At 29.8% G+C, this 22,094-nt stretch overlaps 2 protein-coding genes across 2 annotated transcripts in view; both read left to right on the top strand.

The window, feature by feature from the left end:
* Positions 1 to 22,094, top strand: part of Hasp (Hig-anchoring scaffold protein) — a 278,761-nt gene that overhangs the window by 180,995 nt on the left and 75,672 nt on the right. The window contains exon 10 of the mRNA XM_065500848.1: positions 4,740 to 4,903. Within this exon, the coding sequence (XP_065356920.1) occupies positions 4,740 to 4,903 (164 nt within the window). The remainder of the gene's footprint in view (positions 1 to 4,739; positions 4,904 to 22,094) is intronic.
* On the top strand, positions 13,879 to 15,506 carry LOC135951235 (uncharacterized). Its single transcript, XM_065500845.1, has 5 exons — positions 13,879 to 14,283; positions 14,348 to 14,465; positions 14,541 to 14,725; positions 14,785 to 14,938; positions 15,033 to 15,506. Exons 1-5 carry the CDS (start codon positions 14,020 to 14,022, stop codon positions 15,488 to 15,490), a joined length of 1,179 nt encoding a protein of 392 aa, XP_065356917.1. The 5' UTR covers positions 13,879 to 14,019; the 3' UTR covers positions 15,491 to 15,506.

Below are 22,094 nucleotides of genomic sequence, written 5' to 3' on the forward strand. Positions count from 1 at the left end.
AATCCCAAATACAGGTTGGAATGGACCGGTATATTACAGTATTAAAACGGGCACGAAGTCCCAAGTCCTCGAAAGCGGCACCCTTGGCCAAATTATATAAGGATAGTGAACCTCATAGACTAAACAATGAAAATCGTTTTTCTATTCTGGAATGTGAAACTAATGAACCAGTAAATAAAATCCATTCTACTAAACCACCCCCCATTTACTTGAGAGAAAATAATTCGAATCCACTGGTTCAGAGCCTGATCTCATTAATAGGAGAGAACTCTTTTTACGTAATCCCAATCAAGAAAGGCACGATTCATGAAACTAAAATACAGGTCAATAGTGAAAACGATTATAGAAAGGTTGTAACATATTTTGAAACTCAAAAGAAAAGTTTTTACACTTATCAGCTGAAAGGAAGCAAGGGTCTACAAGTTGTAATAAAGGGTATTGACTGTAATGTTGAACCACTCGAAATAAAGCAAAGCTTAGAAGATAAAGGCTATAAGACAAAAAATGTGATAAATATTAGAAATCGCGAAAAAATACCCCAACCACTCTTCCGTGTTGAACTTGAACCCGGTGACATAAACCTGAAAAAAAATGAAACACATCCCATATATAACTTGAAGTACTTATTGCATCGTAAAATTACGGTAGAAGAACCACACAAACGATTTGGCCCCGTTCAATGTATGAATTGCCAAGAATATGGACACACCAAGGCATATTGCAAATTGCCACCAGTATGTGTCATTTGCGGGGAGTTGCATAACACATCCCAATGTAACAAATCTAGAGATGATCCTAAAATAAAAAAATGCAGCAATTGCGGAGGTAACCACACAGCAAACTACAGGGGTTGTCCTGTCTACTCAATTGTTAAAAAATCACAAAGCCAGAAACCAAAGATTTTCCCCGCTCAGCCATTAAATAACATCAATTTGAACTACCCCCCGTTGCAACAGACATATGACAACAAAGTAACATATGCAAATGTACTTAGAAACAACCAAACTCAGCCGCAAGTCCGTCAACTCCAAAACGAAAATATGAACCCAGAGGTAAGAGAGCAAACGCCAATTTTCAATTTTACCCGACTAGAATCTACAATAGAAACTCTTGTGCAATCGGTAAATAACTTTACAAACTCAATGAGTAATATGATGCAAGAAATGCTTAAGATGCAATCAATGTTATTGCAGGCTGTGCTTAACAGACCATGAACTGCCTAAGAATATGGTTTTGGAATGCAAACGGCATACGCCAACACAAAAACGAACTCGAATATTTTTTGAGAAACCAACAAATTGATGTAATGCTGGTTTCTGAAACTCATTTGACGTCCAGAAGTTCCTTTCGAATAAATGGATATGTAATATATGACACCAAAGATCCCAGAGGTAGAGCATGCGGAGGCTCGGCAATTTTAATAAAAGCTCGAATAAAACACTACTTAATGTATGATTTTTGCGAAGATTATCTTCAAGCTACTACAATCTGTCTTGAAGATTTTCATCGAAACTTAGTGATTTCATCGATATACTCACCCCCAAGATTCTCAATTACAGAAAGTCAATATAATAGATTTTTTAAATCACTAGGCCCCCGTTTCCTGGCTGCTGGCGATTATAATGCTGAGCACACATTCTGGGGATCACGACTGATTACCCCTAAAGGTCGTGTTTTGTTCGACTCAATTTCTAAAATGGGTTTGCATGTGCTTTCGAGCGGCCAACCTACTTACTGGCCTACTGACCCACGAAAAATACCGGATGTTATTGATTTTAGCGTGATGAAAAATATCCCTAGAGAAATGATTCAAATTGAATCCTCGCTGGAACTATCTTCAGATCACTCACCCACTATTATTACTTTATTGAGCCCCCTAGAAATTGTATCCCCGACTGGTAATTTAGCGATGGCAGGCACAAGAATAAATTGGCTCAAATATAAAAAATACCTCAGTACACATTGCTCGGAAAACATACCGCTAAGAACACCAGAAAACATCGATCACTCTCTTATCAATTTCGATATAAATCTCAGAATGGCTGCTCAACATGCTACCCAAACCCCCCGACAATTCAGATATAATAGAATTAATTCTGCAGATGTCGAACGGCTCTTAAATGAAAAAAGAAGATTTCGAAGAGAGTGGCAATTGCACAGATCCCCCCAACTAAAATCGAAGCTTAAAGATTGTATAAAAAGACTTAAAAAGCTCTTGGAATTTCGAAAAATGGAATCATTGAATAAATATTTAGAAAGCCTGGACGCAACCCCGCAATCGGATTACTCATTATGGCGAGCAACAAAAAATCTTAAAAGACCCGTTATATGTAAGTCCCCCTTGCGAAATTCAAGTGGTGGTTGGGCAAGAAATGATACTGAAAAAGGGATTCTGTTTGTTAATCATTTAAAAAAAGTATTTACACCGAACACATCAAACGAAGCAATTGAGTTGCCACCTGTTGCACCCTATTTTGGAGCAGCCGTACCCCTACGTTTTGAGATTCGAGAGATCGAAAATGCTATTGCTGATTTAAATCCCAAGAAAGCGCCTGGTATGGACAAGATCAGCAACAAGATGCTTATGGAGCTACCCCGGATAGCAATAAAAATAATTCTTTTTATTTTTAATGCTATATTACGACTTGAATATTATCCTCCAGAATGGAAGGTTTCACTGGTTACCATGATACCCAAGCCGGGAAAAGATCACACAAAAGTAGAATCATACAGACCCATCAGCCTATTGTCTAATATATCAAAGCTATTTGAGAAGATACTTATGAACAAGTTGTACCCGATGTTAACTGAAAACAATTGTATTCCGAATCATCAATTTGGATTTAGAAGAAAACATAGTACTATCGAACAAACCCATAGACTTGTAAATATGGTGAGAAAAGCGTTTGAAGAAAAGAAATACTGTTCTGCACTCTTCATCGACATCTCTCAAGCGTTTGATAAGGTATGGCATGCTGGATTAATATACAAACTGAGTCAAAATTTACCCGCAAACACACATAAGCTGTTGGAAAGCTATTTAACTGGTCGAACATTTAAGGTTAAAGAGGGAAACTTTTTAAGTATTGCACAACCCATTGAAGCTGGAGTCCCCCCTTGCGGACAAACGGCAAAATTGTATGATATTAGCTGCAATATATTTACAAAAATGACCAAAAATATGTGAAAATTATAAATTTTTTTTGAGGTTGTCCGATTTCGCTTAGTTTAGATTGTAAACTTCTACTTTATAACATGATCATAAAACCGATATGGTGTTATGGCATACAGTTATGGGGCACGGCCTCAGCGTCAAATGTAGAAAAGATCCAAAGACGCCAAAACAAGTTTCTAAGAATGATCACAGTTGCCCCCTGGTATATCGAAAACGTGAAAGATCTTAACGATCCCATTGTAAAAACTGTAATCTCGAAAAATGTACAAAAATATTTTAAAAAAAACTTCTAAGAATGATCACAGCTGCCCCCTGGTATATCAAAAACGCGAATATACACAAAGATCTAAACGTGCCCATTGTAAAAACTGAAATCTCGAAAAACGACAAAAATATTTAAAAAAACTTGAAGTTCACCCAAACCCGCTGGCCCGCAACATATTAGATAACCGTGGCCACACTCGATTAAGAAGGAGGGACACAACAGACCTAATCTAGAAGGAAGAATGCCAATTTAACCAAAACAACCATGAACACAAAATTTTTTCGTCCGGCACTGGCTGGACTAATTAAATAATAATATTAGATATAAGATTTGAACCACTTATTGTTAGTTCATTAAATAATGAAGATACAATAAATAAATTAAAAAAAAAAAAAAATATATATATATATCATATGAAAGGGATGTCAAAGACGTATGCGATATTCGAACCTACTATAAGTCAATTTCGAAAAAATCAAGTATCAGGCTTTATTAATTTTAAAAAGTCTTTAGTATAGGTTTATAGACATCCTTCAAGTAACTGTTTGTATAAACGATTTAATTTTTTTTATTAATTTGTCTTGGCTAAATATTCGTTCCGCATATATTGGCGCGGCTAAAAATTAAAAATTTAACATTTTTTTCCAAAATCTAACAAACATTTTTCATTTTGATTCATTAAATTATTAAAATCAAGTAATTTACGCTCTTTAAATTCAGATTATATTTTTATATATCATCTTCTATCTTACAAAAACAATTATGGTTGAGTTTGTATTTATTATATTTGTTAATTAAATTATTATATGAAAACCTTGATGTAAATATAGACTTTTCAAAAAATCGTCATTTTGAGGACTAAAATTGGCAAATCGCACTTTGCCATTTTTACAATCAAAAATCGTCAAAATGACAATAAATCGGCAAATCTGGCAACAGTGGTTATAAGTATGACAACATTAACTGTGAAATAACTTTAAAAGCTCTAGGTGATCATTGTAGAAATAGAACATTCGAGTTTTTCCGTTAGATAGTTTGTGAAATTACTAGAATCGCGTTTGTGTATAAATATTGGTAGCCATACGGGCAGCAACCGTTGAGTTTATTGTGAATATTGATTGAGTCAACTTTAAAATAATCCAATTTGGCCAAATATAGACACTAAAACAAGCGGATAAATTTTAATTTGTCCACAATTCAAATCTCGCAACAATTTTATTTAATTTTTATATCAAAACTTATGTTAATTGTGGTAATCCATAATAATGATTCTTTGACGATTTTTATTAACTTCTTAAGCACCATGTATGGTACCATCTGTGGATAATGGAAAGTACTATAAAGTGGAACCACATACAACAGAACTTTCAGATAAACCATCTCTAACACCTCTCTCAACTTATGAAGAAATTCAGTCAAATGAATTCATAACATTGGAATGTGAAGATGGCTTTAAAATAGAGGTAAGTATTATAAAAATAATTAAGTAAATGGTTTTGAATTCATAATTATTCAATTCACAACCCATCGTAGTTATGAGATGTATGCCTACTATTACGCCTATCGTAATAGTTGTACACATGATATAAAATATACAAGGTAGTTTCATTTATAATTGTTTGAGAAGAAACGATATTGTTGAAGTTTATTTTATTTGTAAATATTCAAAAAAGCGTTGACATATTTTGAGAAAGGTTACAATACATCGATACTGTGTAGTATGTAATACCCCTTTCACACTACGCAATTTATTTGCGCAAGTCTCTTGCCCAACAACAAAACAGCATGCAAAATATTCTTCTCCTTAACCTCTGGCATCAACAAACACAAGAGACAAGACAAGAGTTAGTTTACACGAATCGGGGAAAAGAAGTGCATCTGAAGTGGTAGCAATGGTACATATGGCAAAAATAAGAAATGCAAACATATATCCATCATACGATACATTGTTGTTAGCAAAAAAAAATGTTAAAATGCCTTTGCAGAGCTTGGTTGACCATACTGTAAGGAGGATAGTTGAATTGCAAAAGGAGTGTTTTGTGAATATCAATGAAGATCCAATTACAGCTATATATAAATGGGGATGTGATGGCAGTAGTGGACATTCCACTTATCGGCAACGATTTTCTGACCCTGAATTTATTTATTTTTTATTTATTTATTTATCTGTATTTCCATACAACAAGACATACATCTTTTAATTATAGTGTGGAACTAGGGGAAGTTATAGTAATGCAATTTAGTTTAACATAATAATTTATTAATTGTGAAAAATGTAAACATTTTAAAGATCAAAAATGAAAATAGTTAAAAGTCAATTTAAAAATAAAACAAGTAAGAGTGCTATATTCGGCTATGCCGAATCTTATATACCCTTCACCTTTGTTGTGGATGCATTATTATTTTTTATAATTAGTATATATGTATGTACATTGCCCACTTTCAGCGTACAGCATCCTAAATTTATCAAGAACATAAAAAACAACAACGCCAAACGAAACAAAACACCAAAAGAAAAAACAAAAACAAAATACGCAAGCCAATGAAACCAACACACATCCAAACATACGTTTAATTGTATAAAAAACAACAACGCCAAAAGAAACAAAACACAAAAGAAAAACAAAATACGCAAAGCATGCACATCCAAACATACGATTTGTTGCTGTTTTGTCAAAAAAACCAACACACAACCAAACAAACGTTTAGTTGTATAAAAAACAACAACAACGCCAAAAGAAACAAAACACAAAAAAAACAAAATACGCAAAGCATGCACATCCAAAAACATACGTTTTGTTGCTTTTTTGTCAAAGCATGCAATACATTGTGTTTTTTGATGAAATTTTCAGAGGTTGTCTCGGATTTTTGCTCATATCTCCGTTATTTATGGACGGATTTTGCTGATTTTAAATAGCAAAATTCTCGAAAGTATGTCTGACAGAATTGTTGAAGATTTGGATCCCGGAGATATCTGGGGCCTTCAGAAAATTGATTTCAACAGACAGACAGACAGACAGACAGACGGACAGACAGACAGACAGACAGACAGACAGACAGACAGACAGACAGACAGACAGACAGACAGACAGACAGACGGACATGGCTTAATCGACTCCGCTATCTATAAGGATCCAGAATATATATACTTTATAGGGTCGGAAATGAAAAATGTAGAAATTACAAACGGAATGACAAACTTATATATACCCTTCTCACGAAGCTGAAGGGTATAAAAAAAAATATCGAAATTTAACAAAAGTGCAAGTTAATTACTAATTAACAAAAATACTTATCATAAATACAATATAATATCTAGTTAAAAGAATGAAGTTACGTTATATCATTATTTAAATGTTTCGTTATTTCGGATTTTAAAGTGTTTACGTTGCTGTTTGTTTGTGCTTTATTCGGAAGTCTGTTCCATAGATCGATTGCGTTATAGTAAAATTGCCATTCCGTTATCTTACTTCTGTGTGCAATAGGTATAACCTTATTCCCTCTATTAGACCTTGCAAAAATTATCCGATTATATAAATATGACGGCACTTTAGTGTAAACGATTTTGTGTAGTAGCGTAAGTGTCCTGATGTTGACCAGATTATTGAAAGTCAAATTGTAAAGCTTTTTACTTAAGGTTGCAATTACGTCAAGAGTATGAAGACCATATACATATCTGGCAATGTTGTTAAAAATAGTATTTACCTTCCGCTTACTAGCGGAATCACAGTTAGCATAAACATCGCATCCATAAAGAAGTACTGGCATTAAATAGGTTTTGGCAATTAGCATTCTAATGTTAACTGGAGTGCAAAATTGTGTTGCCCACAGTTTACGAAGCATTGAGTACATTTTACCTACTACAATATTAACATGATTATCCCAGCTGAGCGTGCTATTAATGCCTAAATTCTTTGCTGAAGTTACGATTTCAATTAGTTCATTATTAATACGAATGTCAACGTTAATATTTTGTTTTAAGGATTTCTTACGGATTATTAAACATTTTGATTTTTGGGGGGTTCAGGCATAGACCATTTTTTGATGCCCAGCAATAAATATTGTCAAGATTCGAATTAAGCTTACATACATTTTCATTTATAGTCTTCAGCGATGTGTTAATGTATAGCTGTACGTCATAAGCATATAAATGAATTTTACTGTGGGATACATTATTAGGTAAGTCATTAACATACAAAGAAAATAAAAGTGGACCCAGAATTGAACCTTGTGGTACTCCTCGGGTAACGTACAGAGCTCCAGAGTAAGTGTCATTTAAGAACACAGATTGAGAACGATTATCAAGGTACGATTTAATTAATGAAACTGATGTGTCACTGAACGCGAATTGATGATACAGTTTTGAACAAAGTAGGGAGTGATCAACAGAATCAAAAGCTTTCGAGTGATCTAGCGGAACCAAAAGTGTTAAATTCCCACCATCAATAGAACAACGTATATCTTCAGTAACATCTAGTAAGGCTGTGATGCAACCGTGTTTCTGACGATATCCGGATTGCCTGTTGGTTAGCAGATTATATTGAGCTAAATGGTCACTTATCTGTTTATGTAATATTTTCTCAAGAACTTTGGATAGAAATGGTAGAATAGCTATCGGCCTGAACTCATAGTTAGACTTAGGAACTGGTATTATTTTTGTATGTTTCCAGTTAGTTGGAAAGACACTAGTCGTGAGAATGGTGTTAAAAATATGGGTGATATAAGGCAGGAGCTGAGGAAGTAAAATTTTAAGAAATTTTGGGCTGATGTTATCATGGCCAATAGCATTAGACTTAATAGAACTGATATTTAGTGAAACTTCAGTTTCATTTACACAGCGAAATTCAAAAATGTCACTACGGTTCAAGTTGTTATCAAAATTATAGTTGTGCTGTCCAAGAGTAGGAATTGGTAATTTTGTAAAAACATCATTAAGTTCATCTGCACTATATTTACTAATAATGTTATTATTTTTGATCTTCCCAATACCAATTTCACGAATGGTTTTCCATTTACTTTTACCATCAATTGCGTTACCAAAACGTTTGGCATAATATTCAGATTTAGCCTTTCTAATTTGACGATTTACTTCCATTCTATCTCTACAAAATTCTTCTTTGAACTCAGGTGTTTTAAATCGTTTCCAACGAGTAAGCTCTATCTTTTTTTTCAATTAAAAGTTTAATAGACATAGTAAACCAAGGTCTAGTAGTTTTCCTTGTTATTCTAGTTTTTATGGGGACAACAAGGTCATATATATGAAGGAGATTAGTTTCAAAAAAGCACAGCTGGTCATTAACAGAAAGCATATAAAAAATAGAATCCCAATCAATATTATAAAAAATTTCAGCCAAAAATTTAAAATTGATATTTTTAAGATCACGATATGAAAAAGTTTCGACATTATGTTTCAAATGGAAGTCATAAGCAGTGTTGCCAGTTTAGCCTTTTTGAGGCTAGATTTAGCCTTTTTATTTACACTTTAGCCTCGAAATTTTGGTTTTTGGTTTTTTCTAGCCTTTTTTTAATTTCAAAATAGCCTTTTTTGAAATTAAAAAAGGCGGAAAAATTTCGAGACTAAATAGTAAATAAAAAGGCTGAATTTATATTTGTAGGCCATTTTCATTTTCATTTTAATTTATTACTGTTTTTCATTTATCTTTTCAACTTACTCAAGAATTGTGCAGTATTAAAAGAACAAATAACAATTACCAATATCAAGTGCTTCGAAATGAAATAGAGTATTTTATATCTGAAAGCTAAAATATCTAGCAAATTCTCTTTCAAGGTATTTGATTCATTATCGTATCCAATTGAAAATAATACGGCAAATTAAATTAATTTCAATTAATTGCAACAAAGATTACCATATCAAAACTCCTCTCAAAATCGATTTTTTATACGTTGATAATACACTTGAAATAGTAAAACCAAAAAAATATATTATGTCATATTTATAGTGAAAAATTAAACTGCTAATGAAATTACGAAGATTTGGGCAGAATATTTTAAAATATAAAGGGACAAATATAGAACTAACAATGTCCATTTTCTGATATGGTTAATCAGTATTTAACTTTTTAGTACTTCCTTTAAGTAATGCCGATGAATTTTTTTAACATATTTTATAATTTTTTATTTAAAAATAAATGTAAATCTAAATTTTTAATTTATAATAATTTAGCTTTTTTTTTGGGTTTTTTTAAAAGCGGTTTAGCTTTTTCTGGCCTTTTTTTGAGGTCAATATAGCTTCTTTTTTTGCCAGCTCCTGGCAACACTGGTCATAAGTTATAAAAATTAAATCATGTCTAGAAAAACATGATGATGATGACAGTTGATCATATAACAGCACTTTGGACACATCATTAACAAAGAACAGATCAAGTAGAGTACTAGCAGTGTTCGTAAAATGAGTGGGTAAGTTATAATTAACAGATGAAAGACCAATTTGTAACATTGAATCAGACAGATCAGTAGATTCAAATAAATCTGAGTTGAAATCACCAGCAATTACTAAGTCAGAACAAGAAGTTGTTAATTTCTCAATCATTTCCATGAAAGTAGAGTAATCTACACGTTTGTTATAACGGTATACACAACCAACCAATAACTTCCTCCCTTCGGTTAATATATTTACAAACAAGTACTCAATTTCCACACCATCTCCAAATTGAACTACAAGGTTTGATTTAATTGTGTCAATGACAATGACTTCATCGTTAGGAACATAAGGTTTATTGTCTTTGTATATTTTATTAAGTCGCTACATATTATCAACCTGAGGCGTCGGAACTTTTAAAAATTTACAAATATTTTCAAAGATTTTAAAGAGATTTTCATTTCCATAATATGGTACACCTCTAATTCGGATACTGCTGGCTACAACAGAATTCTCGTTTTTCAAATTCTGGTTTTACAAAGAGTTATTGTTGTTTTGTTTAGTTTCAACTTGTTTTGTTTCTTTAAATTTACATCACTAAATATTCGCACAGTATAGTTGTTGTTTTATATGCTTTATTTTATTTAATTGTGGCATTATTCTTGTTATTGTTCTGATTTATTGTTTACATTACACTCAGTTTGAGGTTTGTTTATTTATTTTTAATTTGTTGTTATTTACACAGAAAAAATTATTGCCATTTTTTTTTTAATTAACGCGTTAATTGAAAAAAAAATCGGGTTTGATTAAATAATTTAATCGTTTTAATTAAATTTTTAATTGTTTATGGATATTTACTATAAACAATGTTGCTACTACCCACAAAAGCAAAAAAACAGTAGATTTGTTTAAATAAAATATATAAATTGGCGACATTTTACTTCAAAAACGCTTGTTTCAACTATTTTTTTATTAGTATGCAATACTTTTTTCAAGTGTGTATACTCAAAATCAAAAATGTAAAGAAATAAACCGGTTTTCAATGTATGAAAGAATGCAAAAAAACACTTGGTGCATATCAAAGCATGACAAGTTCTTTTAGTATTATAAAAGAATTTCTTGTGTGAGGTCGTGGTCAGTGCTTTGTGTTTTGTGTTTTCGTTCATATATATACGTGTGTGAGGCGTTTACTTTTGTTGTTGTTGTCGGTACGGTAAATTGTTTTTGTATTAAAGTGTAAAAGTATGGTTTATTGATGCAGAAAAGAATTTCTAAGTAAAAAATAACGGTTCGCGTCAAAAAAAAAAGATTAAAGAAACATATTAATAAATTAAAAAATATAATAAAACTTTTGTTTATTGAATAGTTTACTTGTGTTTAATAAATACTTTGTGTTAAAAAAAATAGTTTTTTAAATAAATTTGCCACTATTTTAATTTGCGTTGTGTTAAGATGGAAATTAAGTGTTTTTTATGTGAAGATACGTACGGTACCTCCGCGTCTTACTTTGTGCATTTAAAACAACATGTTATTTCATCTAACATTCTATATGAATGCACATATATTGGATGTTTTCAAAAATTTCATACCAAATTTTCATTAAAAAGACATTTATCGAAACATTTTAAATCCATTAGTGTAGGTAATAAAACGACTTTAGTAAATGAAACTGAAAGCAATATTGCGGACAATTCTTTTCCTAAATTAAATTTTGAATGTACTGTGGATCAAAATTACGTCAGTGCTCCTAAAAAATATAATTATCAAAAGAACCTCACAGAAATATATGATTCCGCTTCTAAATTTATTACGAAATTGCATTCGTTTACCAATTTTTCGCGTTCCGATGTAAATTGCATAAAAAAATTTGTAGAAGATTTAGTATTGAATCCTGTAGTTAATTTTATTGAAGAGAGCCAAAATCCTAATAATTGCATTGTAAACCAACTTTCAAGTGTTTTAAGTGATGTTAAAAATTTATTTGAAAATGTTAAATCTGATTTTAAGTTTGAAAAAACATTGAAAGACAAGGGCCTTATAGGTACTGTTGAATGCTTTAATATTAACAACAATCCTAAAAGCAATGGTGTAATAATGCCGCTTGAATTTCAAATTAAAAGTATTTTTGAGAAAAATAACTATCTCGATGATGTTTTAGAACACATGAAAAATATTGAAGAAAGTGAGAAATTTGTTAATTTCATTCAGGGAAAGCTATGGCGTCAAAAAAAATTGTTATACCCAAATGAAGTTTTAGTTCCATACTTTCTTTATGTTGATGATTTCGGTATTAACAATCCGCTTGGATCAAAATCCAATAGGCATTCTATGTGCAATTTTTATTATAATTTTCCATCACTTCCAGAAAAATCTTCGAAATTAAACAAAGTTTATTTAGCCTGCTCCATCAAATCATCAGACTTTAAAAATTATGGAAATACAGCTCTTGAGAATTTAGTGAATGCGTTAAAAAAATTAGAAATTACAGGGATTAACATTCAAACCAGAAATGGTACTAAAAATGTAAAATTCATTATGGGACTGCTCCTTGGTGATAATCTTGGACTGAATGTTACCCTTGGGTTTTCAAAATCATTTTCTGCACAATACTATTGTAGATTCTGTTTAACAAAAAAGTCTGAGGCTCAAAAAGATTTTTCTGAAAATAAAAGTATTTTAAGAAACAGAATTAACTACAGAGAGTCGATCGATCGTGGTTTAATGTCCGAAACAGGTATAAATGTTTGTTGTATTTTCAACAATATTCCCTCATTTCACTGTACGGAAAACTATTCTGTGGATATAATGCACGATTTATATGAAGGCATTTGTCACCATATTATATCGGTTTCCTTACTGTATTTTATAAAAACAATGCAATTTTTAACTTTAGAAACTTTAAATGAACGCCTCAAAACATTTAAATATGATCAGCATGACAAGGGCACTGAGAAACTATCAATTAATTTTCTAGAATTGGAAAATCACAAATTAAAAATGTCAGCAAAACAGATGATGGCATTTTGTCAATATTTTACCATATTAATTGGTGAATATATACCTAATGGTGATCAGGTTTGGCAATTTCTCTTGAGATTTTTTGAATTAATTGATGACATTTTGTGCTATCAAGTTACAGACAACCTAGTAGAACAAATCAGGACAAAAATTGAGTATTTAAACAAAACATATCAAATATTATTTAAACGTAACTTGACACCAAAATTTCATTTTCTTCTTCACTATACAACTGTTATCAATCAATCAGGACCTCTTAGAAATTATTGGTGCTTCAAATATGAAGGGAAACATAAAGAATTTAAAATTTACGCCCACGTTATTACTTCTCGCAAAAATATTGCAAAGAGTTTTTCATTTAAGCAGCAAATAGCTTTTGCAAATTCTTTGCTTGAACAAGAAAAGGAAGAAAATATTTCCTTTAATACACCATTTGTAGATTTAAAGATTAAAAATAAAATAAGTAACAAGCTACAAATGTCCACAGATAATTTTTCGATATATTTAGAAGCACATATATGGGGCTATAAATACAATTCAAAAAAAATTATTGCTAAATTTACCGAAGATTTCAAATTATTTAAAATTAACTTGATAGTTACAACCACATGTGGTCAAATAATTTTATGTTGCAATAAAATTGTGACTGAATTCAATACTCATTTCTCAGCCTTTGAATATTTGGATATTTCAAAAGAATATACTTTTATAAACATAAATGACATTGTTGGACCACCAATAAATCAAATTAAAACAACTCGTGGCAAAGAATTTTTAAAACTAAAAGAATTTTATCAAAATATTTACTAAAAACAATATCAGAATATCAAAATCAAAAAAATAATATCAAAATATTTAAAACTAAAAAAATTACAAAAATGGACAATTCTATGAAGGATATAAATGAAATATTAACCAATTGGAACCTGCAACATTTAGCTGATAAATTTAAAGGTAAATATTGTTATTTCAACGAATATTAAATTTGGCTTAAAAGTATTTATTAAAGTATTTTCTTTTTATTTTTTTGTAGAAGAAAACATTACAGTTAGTACGTTAAAAATTCTACAACCTCACCATATAAACAAAATATTTTCCACTTTACGCACTGGTGATCAAGCTCATTTTGAATTCGAGTTGCAAAATTGGAAAAAAACATTTGGATATGAACGCGGAAATAACATGGAACTTAAAAATGTCGTCAACTCTTCGAAAACAAATATTAAGCGCAGTTTACTTTCCGTTTCTGATATCCTTTCCAGCACCAAAAGTGGTCTAGAAATTCTCAAATATTATGAAAAAAATCAGATCCTTCAAGAAGAACACCGGACTTTACTAATAAGCACAATCACGAAGTATTTAGACATAAATGGCTACGATTTTTCTCTTTCTGAATGTGCCGAGTTGGAAAAACAAATTTGCAGCATATTTCCATCTGAAGAGCTGGTAATATTTAGTAATTTAATAATGAGTTACAATTTATTTATATGTATTTCTTATTTTTCCCTAGGCATTCTATACTAACGGTAAAAGGGGGAAAATATATAACAAGTTGGCAAATTTAAAACGAATGTCAAAAGAACTATTTAAGCAGCCAGAATCTTCTCCAGATGAAAACTTGCAATGTGGTAAGTTGAACATTTTGTCATAAATAAATCATTAACTATATAACATATAACCATCTATCTTTTGTATTTTTTTAGAAACGTCAGAAAATTATGCACTTTTGGTTCAAACTCTTAGAAGCGATAAAATAAGTGCAGATGAGTATGACCTCTATTGGAGAAAGTGTGCTCCACTTCGTTTTAAGCAAATCGCAGATTCTAAAACGACGTCAGAAATACTTCATTTGTGGCCAGAGTATACAAAACCGTCAGCTTCTCAATTTGTAAGTAAAATAAAAAAACATAATTTTTTATTTAAAATTAATTATTCAAACATTTACAGATTAATATAGATTTCACATTGAAGTATCCAACGGCAAAATGTTTGAAAGACAGATGGTCCCTGCTTGAAGATAGTATCTTAAATACATTAAAAAACAAATCTGGGTGCTCTGTACTCCTCAAAGATCTACAAAAAGCCGAAACGAACAATGAAGGTAAAAAAACACTAATTTTTGTTTTTTATTTTACAATAATATTATATTTTTTGTAACTTCTTAAGTAAATAATAAATATATATCTGTATTTCAGAATCCAAAATGTTTACCATACTTTGGCACGCGCACAAACTTTTCCCTCCTCAACAAGCTTTTACCACCACTCCAAGTGGAGAAAAAATTAGAAAGAGATTTTCTGTAGCTGATTCACAGGAAAGCTTTGCAGTTCTTGCAACATCCAATGAGGAGTTGGAAACCAAATTAAAACTTCTCCAGTTGCAAGGACGTAGAATTCAGCCTAGACTACTAATCATTGGTGATATATATAATATAAAAACCATTTATGTTTATTTTGATAAACTAAAATTCCCATTTTTAACCTTTTTAAATGCTTTTGATAATTTGTTTAAGTTATTTTTTGTATTTAATGTGGAATTCCCACAAGAATCAGAAGTTTTTTATAGTTTTGTGCAGTCAGTATTGTATGATTTGCCAACATCAAAAAAATTTACAAGAGTTTCTGCCTTAAAACATGAAATTTTAAAAATATAAAATTTTCTTTAAAACTATTAATTGGTGTATTCACACGGTCTACTATTTGGCCATATTGTCATAATGTCGTAATATATTGATAGTTTAAACAAATTTTTCTTGTGTTTCAAACAAAAAAGTTCTAAACTAATAAGACTATTTGAACTATGTTTATTGTTTTGTAAGAATATAATAATTTTTTTGTTTAAAACACAACAACAACTATTATAATAAATTAGGACATTATGACAATATGACTAATAGCAGACCGTGTGAATACCCCAAATATGTATATGAATTATATATACAGAATTCCTAAAAGTTACTAAAATAAATTTATTAATATTGTAAATTTATTAAAATTGTTATATTTATATATATATACATATATATATACACGTATGTATGTATACTTTAGTAACTGAAACATGAAATATTATAAATATAAAAATTATATATTTAATTATAAATAAATAAATACATAAATAAATAAATAAATACATAAATAAATAAATACATAAATAAATAAATACATAAATAAATACATAAATACATAAAATACATAAATAAATAAATACATATCCAAAAAGTTCCTAAAGCAAAAGTTTTAAAATCATTTTTTCATAAAATTAATAATTACACATATTTTTATCACTACTTTTATTTTTTGTAAATTGTATTCTTAGATTATAATAATTTTAAAATTGTATAACAATTAATTTTTTAATAAATTGAAATAATAAAATATTGATTTTATAATAAAAACAAATTGTTTATTAATTCAATTAAAATTTTAATCAATACATCAAAAGTTTAATTGACTTTTGAAAATACATTTAATTAATATTTTAATTCTTTCAAATAATAATTTAATTGAAATTTTATTGATTACTATTAAAAATTTATTTGATTCAATAAAATTTTTAATTGCTTTCATATTTAAATTTAATTAAATTTTTAACTGATACAATTAAAAATTTAATTTATATTTTTTATTTTCCAATTAAATACTTAATTAGCATAATTAAATATTTAATTGAAAATTTCAAAATTGAAATATTAAACTTTTAATCAATACTATTAATATTTAATTGAAATTTAATATTAATAATATAATTAAACATTTAATTGATATTATTAATATTTAATTAAAATTTATTTCAATTAATTTTTTATTAAATGCTTAATTGCTGGGATTAATTTGTTTACTGGTGAAAAAACAAACAATTTTTTAATTGATACTACAAATTTTTTAATTGAAACACTTTTTTATTTTTTTCTGTGTATTAACAAAAAGTGTTGACTTTTAGAGTTTTTCTTTTTGTTTAAAGCTTTTGCTATTATTAATTTTTAAAGTTTTAAATGCACAAGATATTATTTATGCATAACTATGAAAAACACGTCTGTTCGCAACGAGAGAAAATTTATTTTTCATCTAATCGGTTCGAATAGATGAAAACATATTTGCTATCCCAGCAAAAACTTTTCTTACAAATAACCCGAAAAATAAGGGGAATTTGACGATTCAACTGCTTATTTTTCTACTGTAAGAAGTCATTATTTTTGTTCGCGATGTCCCAAAAGTAATCCTTTATATTTTGGCCAGAAATAAGTTGTTTTGTTAGTAGAGTTATTTATAGAATTTTTATTTACACAAAAAAATAAAAATAAAAAAAAATAAGTCGCAGACCCGATTCGAACCTGCAACCTTCCGTTTGGTAGTCTGCCGTTGTGCTCACTACACCACTGCTTAGTTATTTCATTGTGCATCAAATAATGGTTTTCACACAGTAATGCAATATTCTCTTCTGTTTTTCTAAAAATAAACATGCAATAAAAAAAATTGGCAAATTGAAAAAAAGTAACAGTTTTTTTGTTTTGTTTGTTTATTTTGTTTTTTTAGACTTTACTATTTAAAAAGTAAGTTATTAAAAAATACATTATTAAAAAGACATTGTAGCATTTGTAAGCGAAGTTTTTGCTGGGTATGTGCATTGTGCCATAAAAATGGGGGATGTTATTCTTTGGGAGAATTTACGACCTTCCTGATTTTCGAAAAAGAAACCTCTGAATTAGTTAGTAGGGAAGTTGAAGCAGTTAAAAAGCTAATTTTGGAAATAAAGCCAACACAATTTGAGTTTTTTCAAATGTATCACAAATTATACATGACCATGATAGATGGAAAAGTGTTTAGTGTTATAGCAGAATCCTCGTCGCAAACATGTGGCATTTGCGTAGCCACACCTACAATGATGAACGACTTAAATGCTGTTAAAAATCGATAATGTAATACAAATATGTTTGAATGCATTCTACACATTGCTTACCGATTGCCTATAAAAATGGCAAATTCGTGGTTGTGACAAAGACATAGTTCAACAAACTAAACTAGACATAGAAGAAAAATTGAGAAATAGAATGTCTATTAGTTGATATTCCTAGGCCTGGGTCAGGAAATACTAATAACGATAACACTGCAAGAAGATTTTTTCAAGAGCCAATTTAACTGCTATTTTGACTGGAGTCAATGTAGAATTAATAAGCAGATTTAGTGTAATTTCACGAACTATGTCGTGTGGGTATAAAGTTAATACACATATACACACATGTATTTCAAATGTATTGTATGCAAACAGTAGATGCGCTATATCCATGGTTTTATATGCCGTCTTCACTGCACAAAATTTTAATTCATGGTGCCAATATTATAAAACACGTATCTCTACCAATAGGGATGATGTCTGAAGAAGCGCAGGAATCGAGAAATAAGGATCTAAGGAATTTTAGAGAACAACATATACGAACAAATTCAAGAAAAAACACAATGGAAGATTTGATGCATTCACTTCTCTTCTGATCCTCTTACTTCTTCAATCTCTAAACGCCCTTTTTTATATTCCCAAAACCAAATAATAGTAGATAATGACGTCCAAAAGTTACTTTTAGAACAAAAAATACAAGAAGACGCTGTTTGTTCTTATAATTCTGATTAGAAACATGCATTTTTGCCTTAAAACTATGTATCAATTGTGCAAATTTTTTTATCTAAATTATTAAAATAAAAAAAATGTGTTTAAAATTTACTTTTTTATACTTTTCCAAGTGAAACAAAAATAATTAATTATGTTTCAACGCTGTTTTAAATTAAATGACGCCAGAGTGCGTATTTCGACCACTGTGCAGTGGTGCCAACATTAACTGTTAACCTGGCGTTTACACATGCAAGTAACATTGGAAGTAATTGAACACATTCATACGTTTCAACCACCACAAGTGGTGAATGATGGTATATATAAGTTTGTCATTCCTTGTGTAACATTGAGAAATATTCATCTGAGACCCAACAAAGTATATATTTTCTTGATCCATATGAAATTCTAAGTCGATTGAGTCATGTCCGTCTTGCAAATAATTGGTAGACTTGCAAAAAATATGTTTATTGTTGTCCTAAGCAGTTTGGTATTGAAAATCAGCAAAATCGGTTCAGTAGAACCAGAGCTATGAACCAAAATGTGAGACAACCTAAAAAAAAAATTACAATTTTCACATATTTTTGGTTATTTGTGTAAATATATTGCAGATAATACCATAAAACTTTACACACGTTATTTTTATAATAAGAGGACTATCTCTAGTGAAAATTATAAGAATCAGTTCATGATTTCTCCTAGCCCCCATACAAATTTCTTCCCGAAATATGGCCTTCAGAATTGCAGAATCCATACAAAATTCAGCAAAAATACAAAACTTATTAAAAGAAATAACAACACTAAATTTTTTGTGGATCGGTCCATATTTGAACATAGCCGCCATATAAAGTACACTTCCTAAAATCACTTAAATTATCATAAATATCGCTATTAAGTTGAAATTCGTCATAAATAATCCCCATATATACCAAAATCGCTATACCTAATTTTATGATGATCGGCCTATAACACTGTGCAACAAGAAAATCTTTCCCGAATGTCACCAACGGGAAATGAAAGTAGATAATTAGTATACCAAAACCCCCAAAGGGTTTTGAAAAGTTAGCTCGTGTTTTAAAGTTATTCGCCTTTAAAGTTCAGCTTTTTTGAATAAAAATTTTTCATATATATTTTATGAATAATCTATTGAAGTAAGTCAATATTTATCAGTGTTGCCACCAAGACAATTATAAACTACACATGCCTCATGCCTAAATTACACATACGAGAAAAAATTACACGTGTAAATAAATTTTCGTGATTTCAATAGGAGAAATTGTCTAAAATTGTCATGAATATAAAAGGTTTGTCACAGTCGACTCTGGGATGTTTGGACCAAATAGATCACTTTATTGTCAATGGACAATTTTCACTTGTGGTGATTTTAATCAGTCAAATATGTCAATCCCAAATACGCCTTTAACAATTATTAATCAATGTCCTTTGGAAATTGTTACATTTCTATTAAAAATTTAACAATATTTAAAAATAGCACACTGTTTGCTTTCGAATTTTAATTTATTCCTAATTTATATTAAGTGCTTTGAAATCAGTTTTGTTTTCCGTTTCAAAGATAAATATTTTTTACTATTTGTTTAAAAATTATAGCTCTGATCATTTTCCTTCCCAGTAAATACTTTACCATAAAATCTTGTAACGTTTATATTTTTAAAAATTGTAGTTATAAATTTGAAATTAAGTTTCCAAAATAGTAAGTCAATTTTAATGTTTATTATTTAAAACACAAGCCAGAAACCAGACAGACAATAGCATAAACTCAAAACAGTTCTTACGGGTATAAAAAATAACAGGAAACAATTTGTAAATAAATTTTTCTCACACAAATTCCTACGTTCTTGTTTTTTTCTCTTAAGATTGGCTAACGTTACCCCGAAATAACTGCAATTACCGTTACCGATATAATAGTTCGATTTTGGTTTTCCAATAACAATTTGTAATTGTTATATTTTGTTCATGTTGAAATTAAAAGTCTTATATGTATATAAACTAAAATTTAGGCCCTAATTTTGTAAATCACGTCACCAAGTGATATTTATGTGGAAAACAAAAACAAAATTTCAAAAATTTTAAAAATTTGTTTTTGTTTTATGTACAAATTCTGAAACGCACCAAAATTCAATCGTTGATTTGCCTTTCATAATTTGAAAATTGTATATATAAAACAAAAACAAATTTTTAAAATTTTTGAAATTTTGTTTTTGCTTTCCACATAAATATCACTTTGGTGACGTGATTTATAAAATTAGGGCCTTAGTTTCTATTACCAATATTACGCAAACAAAACTATCACAAACGGCGAAATGTCCATATGGAAAACCAAACAGCAATCTCCAAATTACTTATCGTATTTTTCTGCAAAACTTCCCAGCAAAAACTTTGCTTACCTAGTAAGCCAGCAAGTATAATTGGAGCAAAGCGATAACTACTTATTATTTGACTGAAACACTACTTACCGTTGTTCGAGATTTTTAAAAAATTCAGGGGTCAAGCTTACAAATGTACTTACAATCAGTTGAGAAATAAGTAGTAAATTCACAACAAGAATATGTAGCTAAAAAAAAAACACAAAAAATATTGCCTAGTGTGGGAATCGAACAGTCACATTATTTGCTTGTGTTTGATAGTCAAGCTGCTAACTCACTGCTCCATGTACGAGTTATTTTATTGTAAGTTAACAATAGTTTTAACATCAACATATATATGAATATGATATGAACAAAAAAATTAATGGCTTTGACAGGTGGCGAACCACTAACCTCCCGTTTTCCAGTCAAACACACTAGATAGCTGTGCTAAATGCAAAAGTTCTTTACCAGCCTGCATAAAAATAAGTACTTATTCTAGTAAATAAAATAATGTGCTGGGTAACCACCACTCCTTACAAAAGAATGCATGAAATAACTAGTGGTCATTACAAAAATTCACAAAATTTTTCCTGGGTTAATGTTAATTTAGTTCAAACTTGATTCATATCTTCATCTTATATATAAATAGGCCACACGTTTTTTTGTGGTACACTTTTAAGTATGTTATTGCCCACCAATATTAATAAAACATATTGTTTTCGAATTTCGGCCACCGGGAGAGTACATATAATTCCATTATACTGAGTAACAAGCGAGTACAATATAATAAATATGAATACATTTAGAGATACTGGATTTGTATTTATTTGAAATCCATACTATCCATAATTCATTCATTCAATTAAAATCCAAAATATAGATAAAAGACACACATTGACAATATATTTTGGATATAATTGGAATTTAAAATTACACATGAATTACACATTCACTCAATTACACATGGGCTACACATCCAAGTTAAAATTACACACAATATGTGTAATTACACATGAAGTGGCAACACTGATATTTATATAAAGTAATTTTAGTTGAATGTTCTAGTCCTAATATACTTAAAATTCATTAATTTTAACACTTTTTGCAGATTTATTTTTTTATTTTTATAGTCTTTGGTACTTAGATACGCAATTACCAATTTTTGGAGAATTGCTGAATATTGCTGTAAAAGTATACAATATGGCAAATACACTACACACACTGGTATCGTGTATCGAGTATTTGCCATATTGTTTGAGGTGCAGATTCTCGTCTTGTGTGAACCGCCCC

This window comes from Calliphora vicina, chromosome 2 (assembly GCF_958450345.1).
Source record: "Calliphora vicina chromosome 2, idCalVici1.1, whole genome shotgun sequence".
Taxonomy (NCBI): Eukaryota; Metazoa; Arthropoda; class Insecta; order Diptera; family Calliphoridae; genus Calliphora; species Calliphora vicina.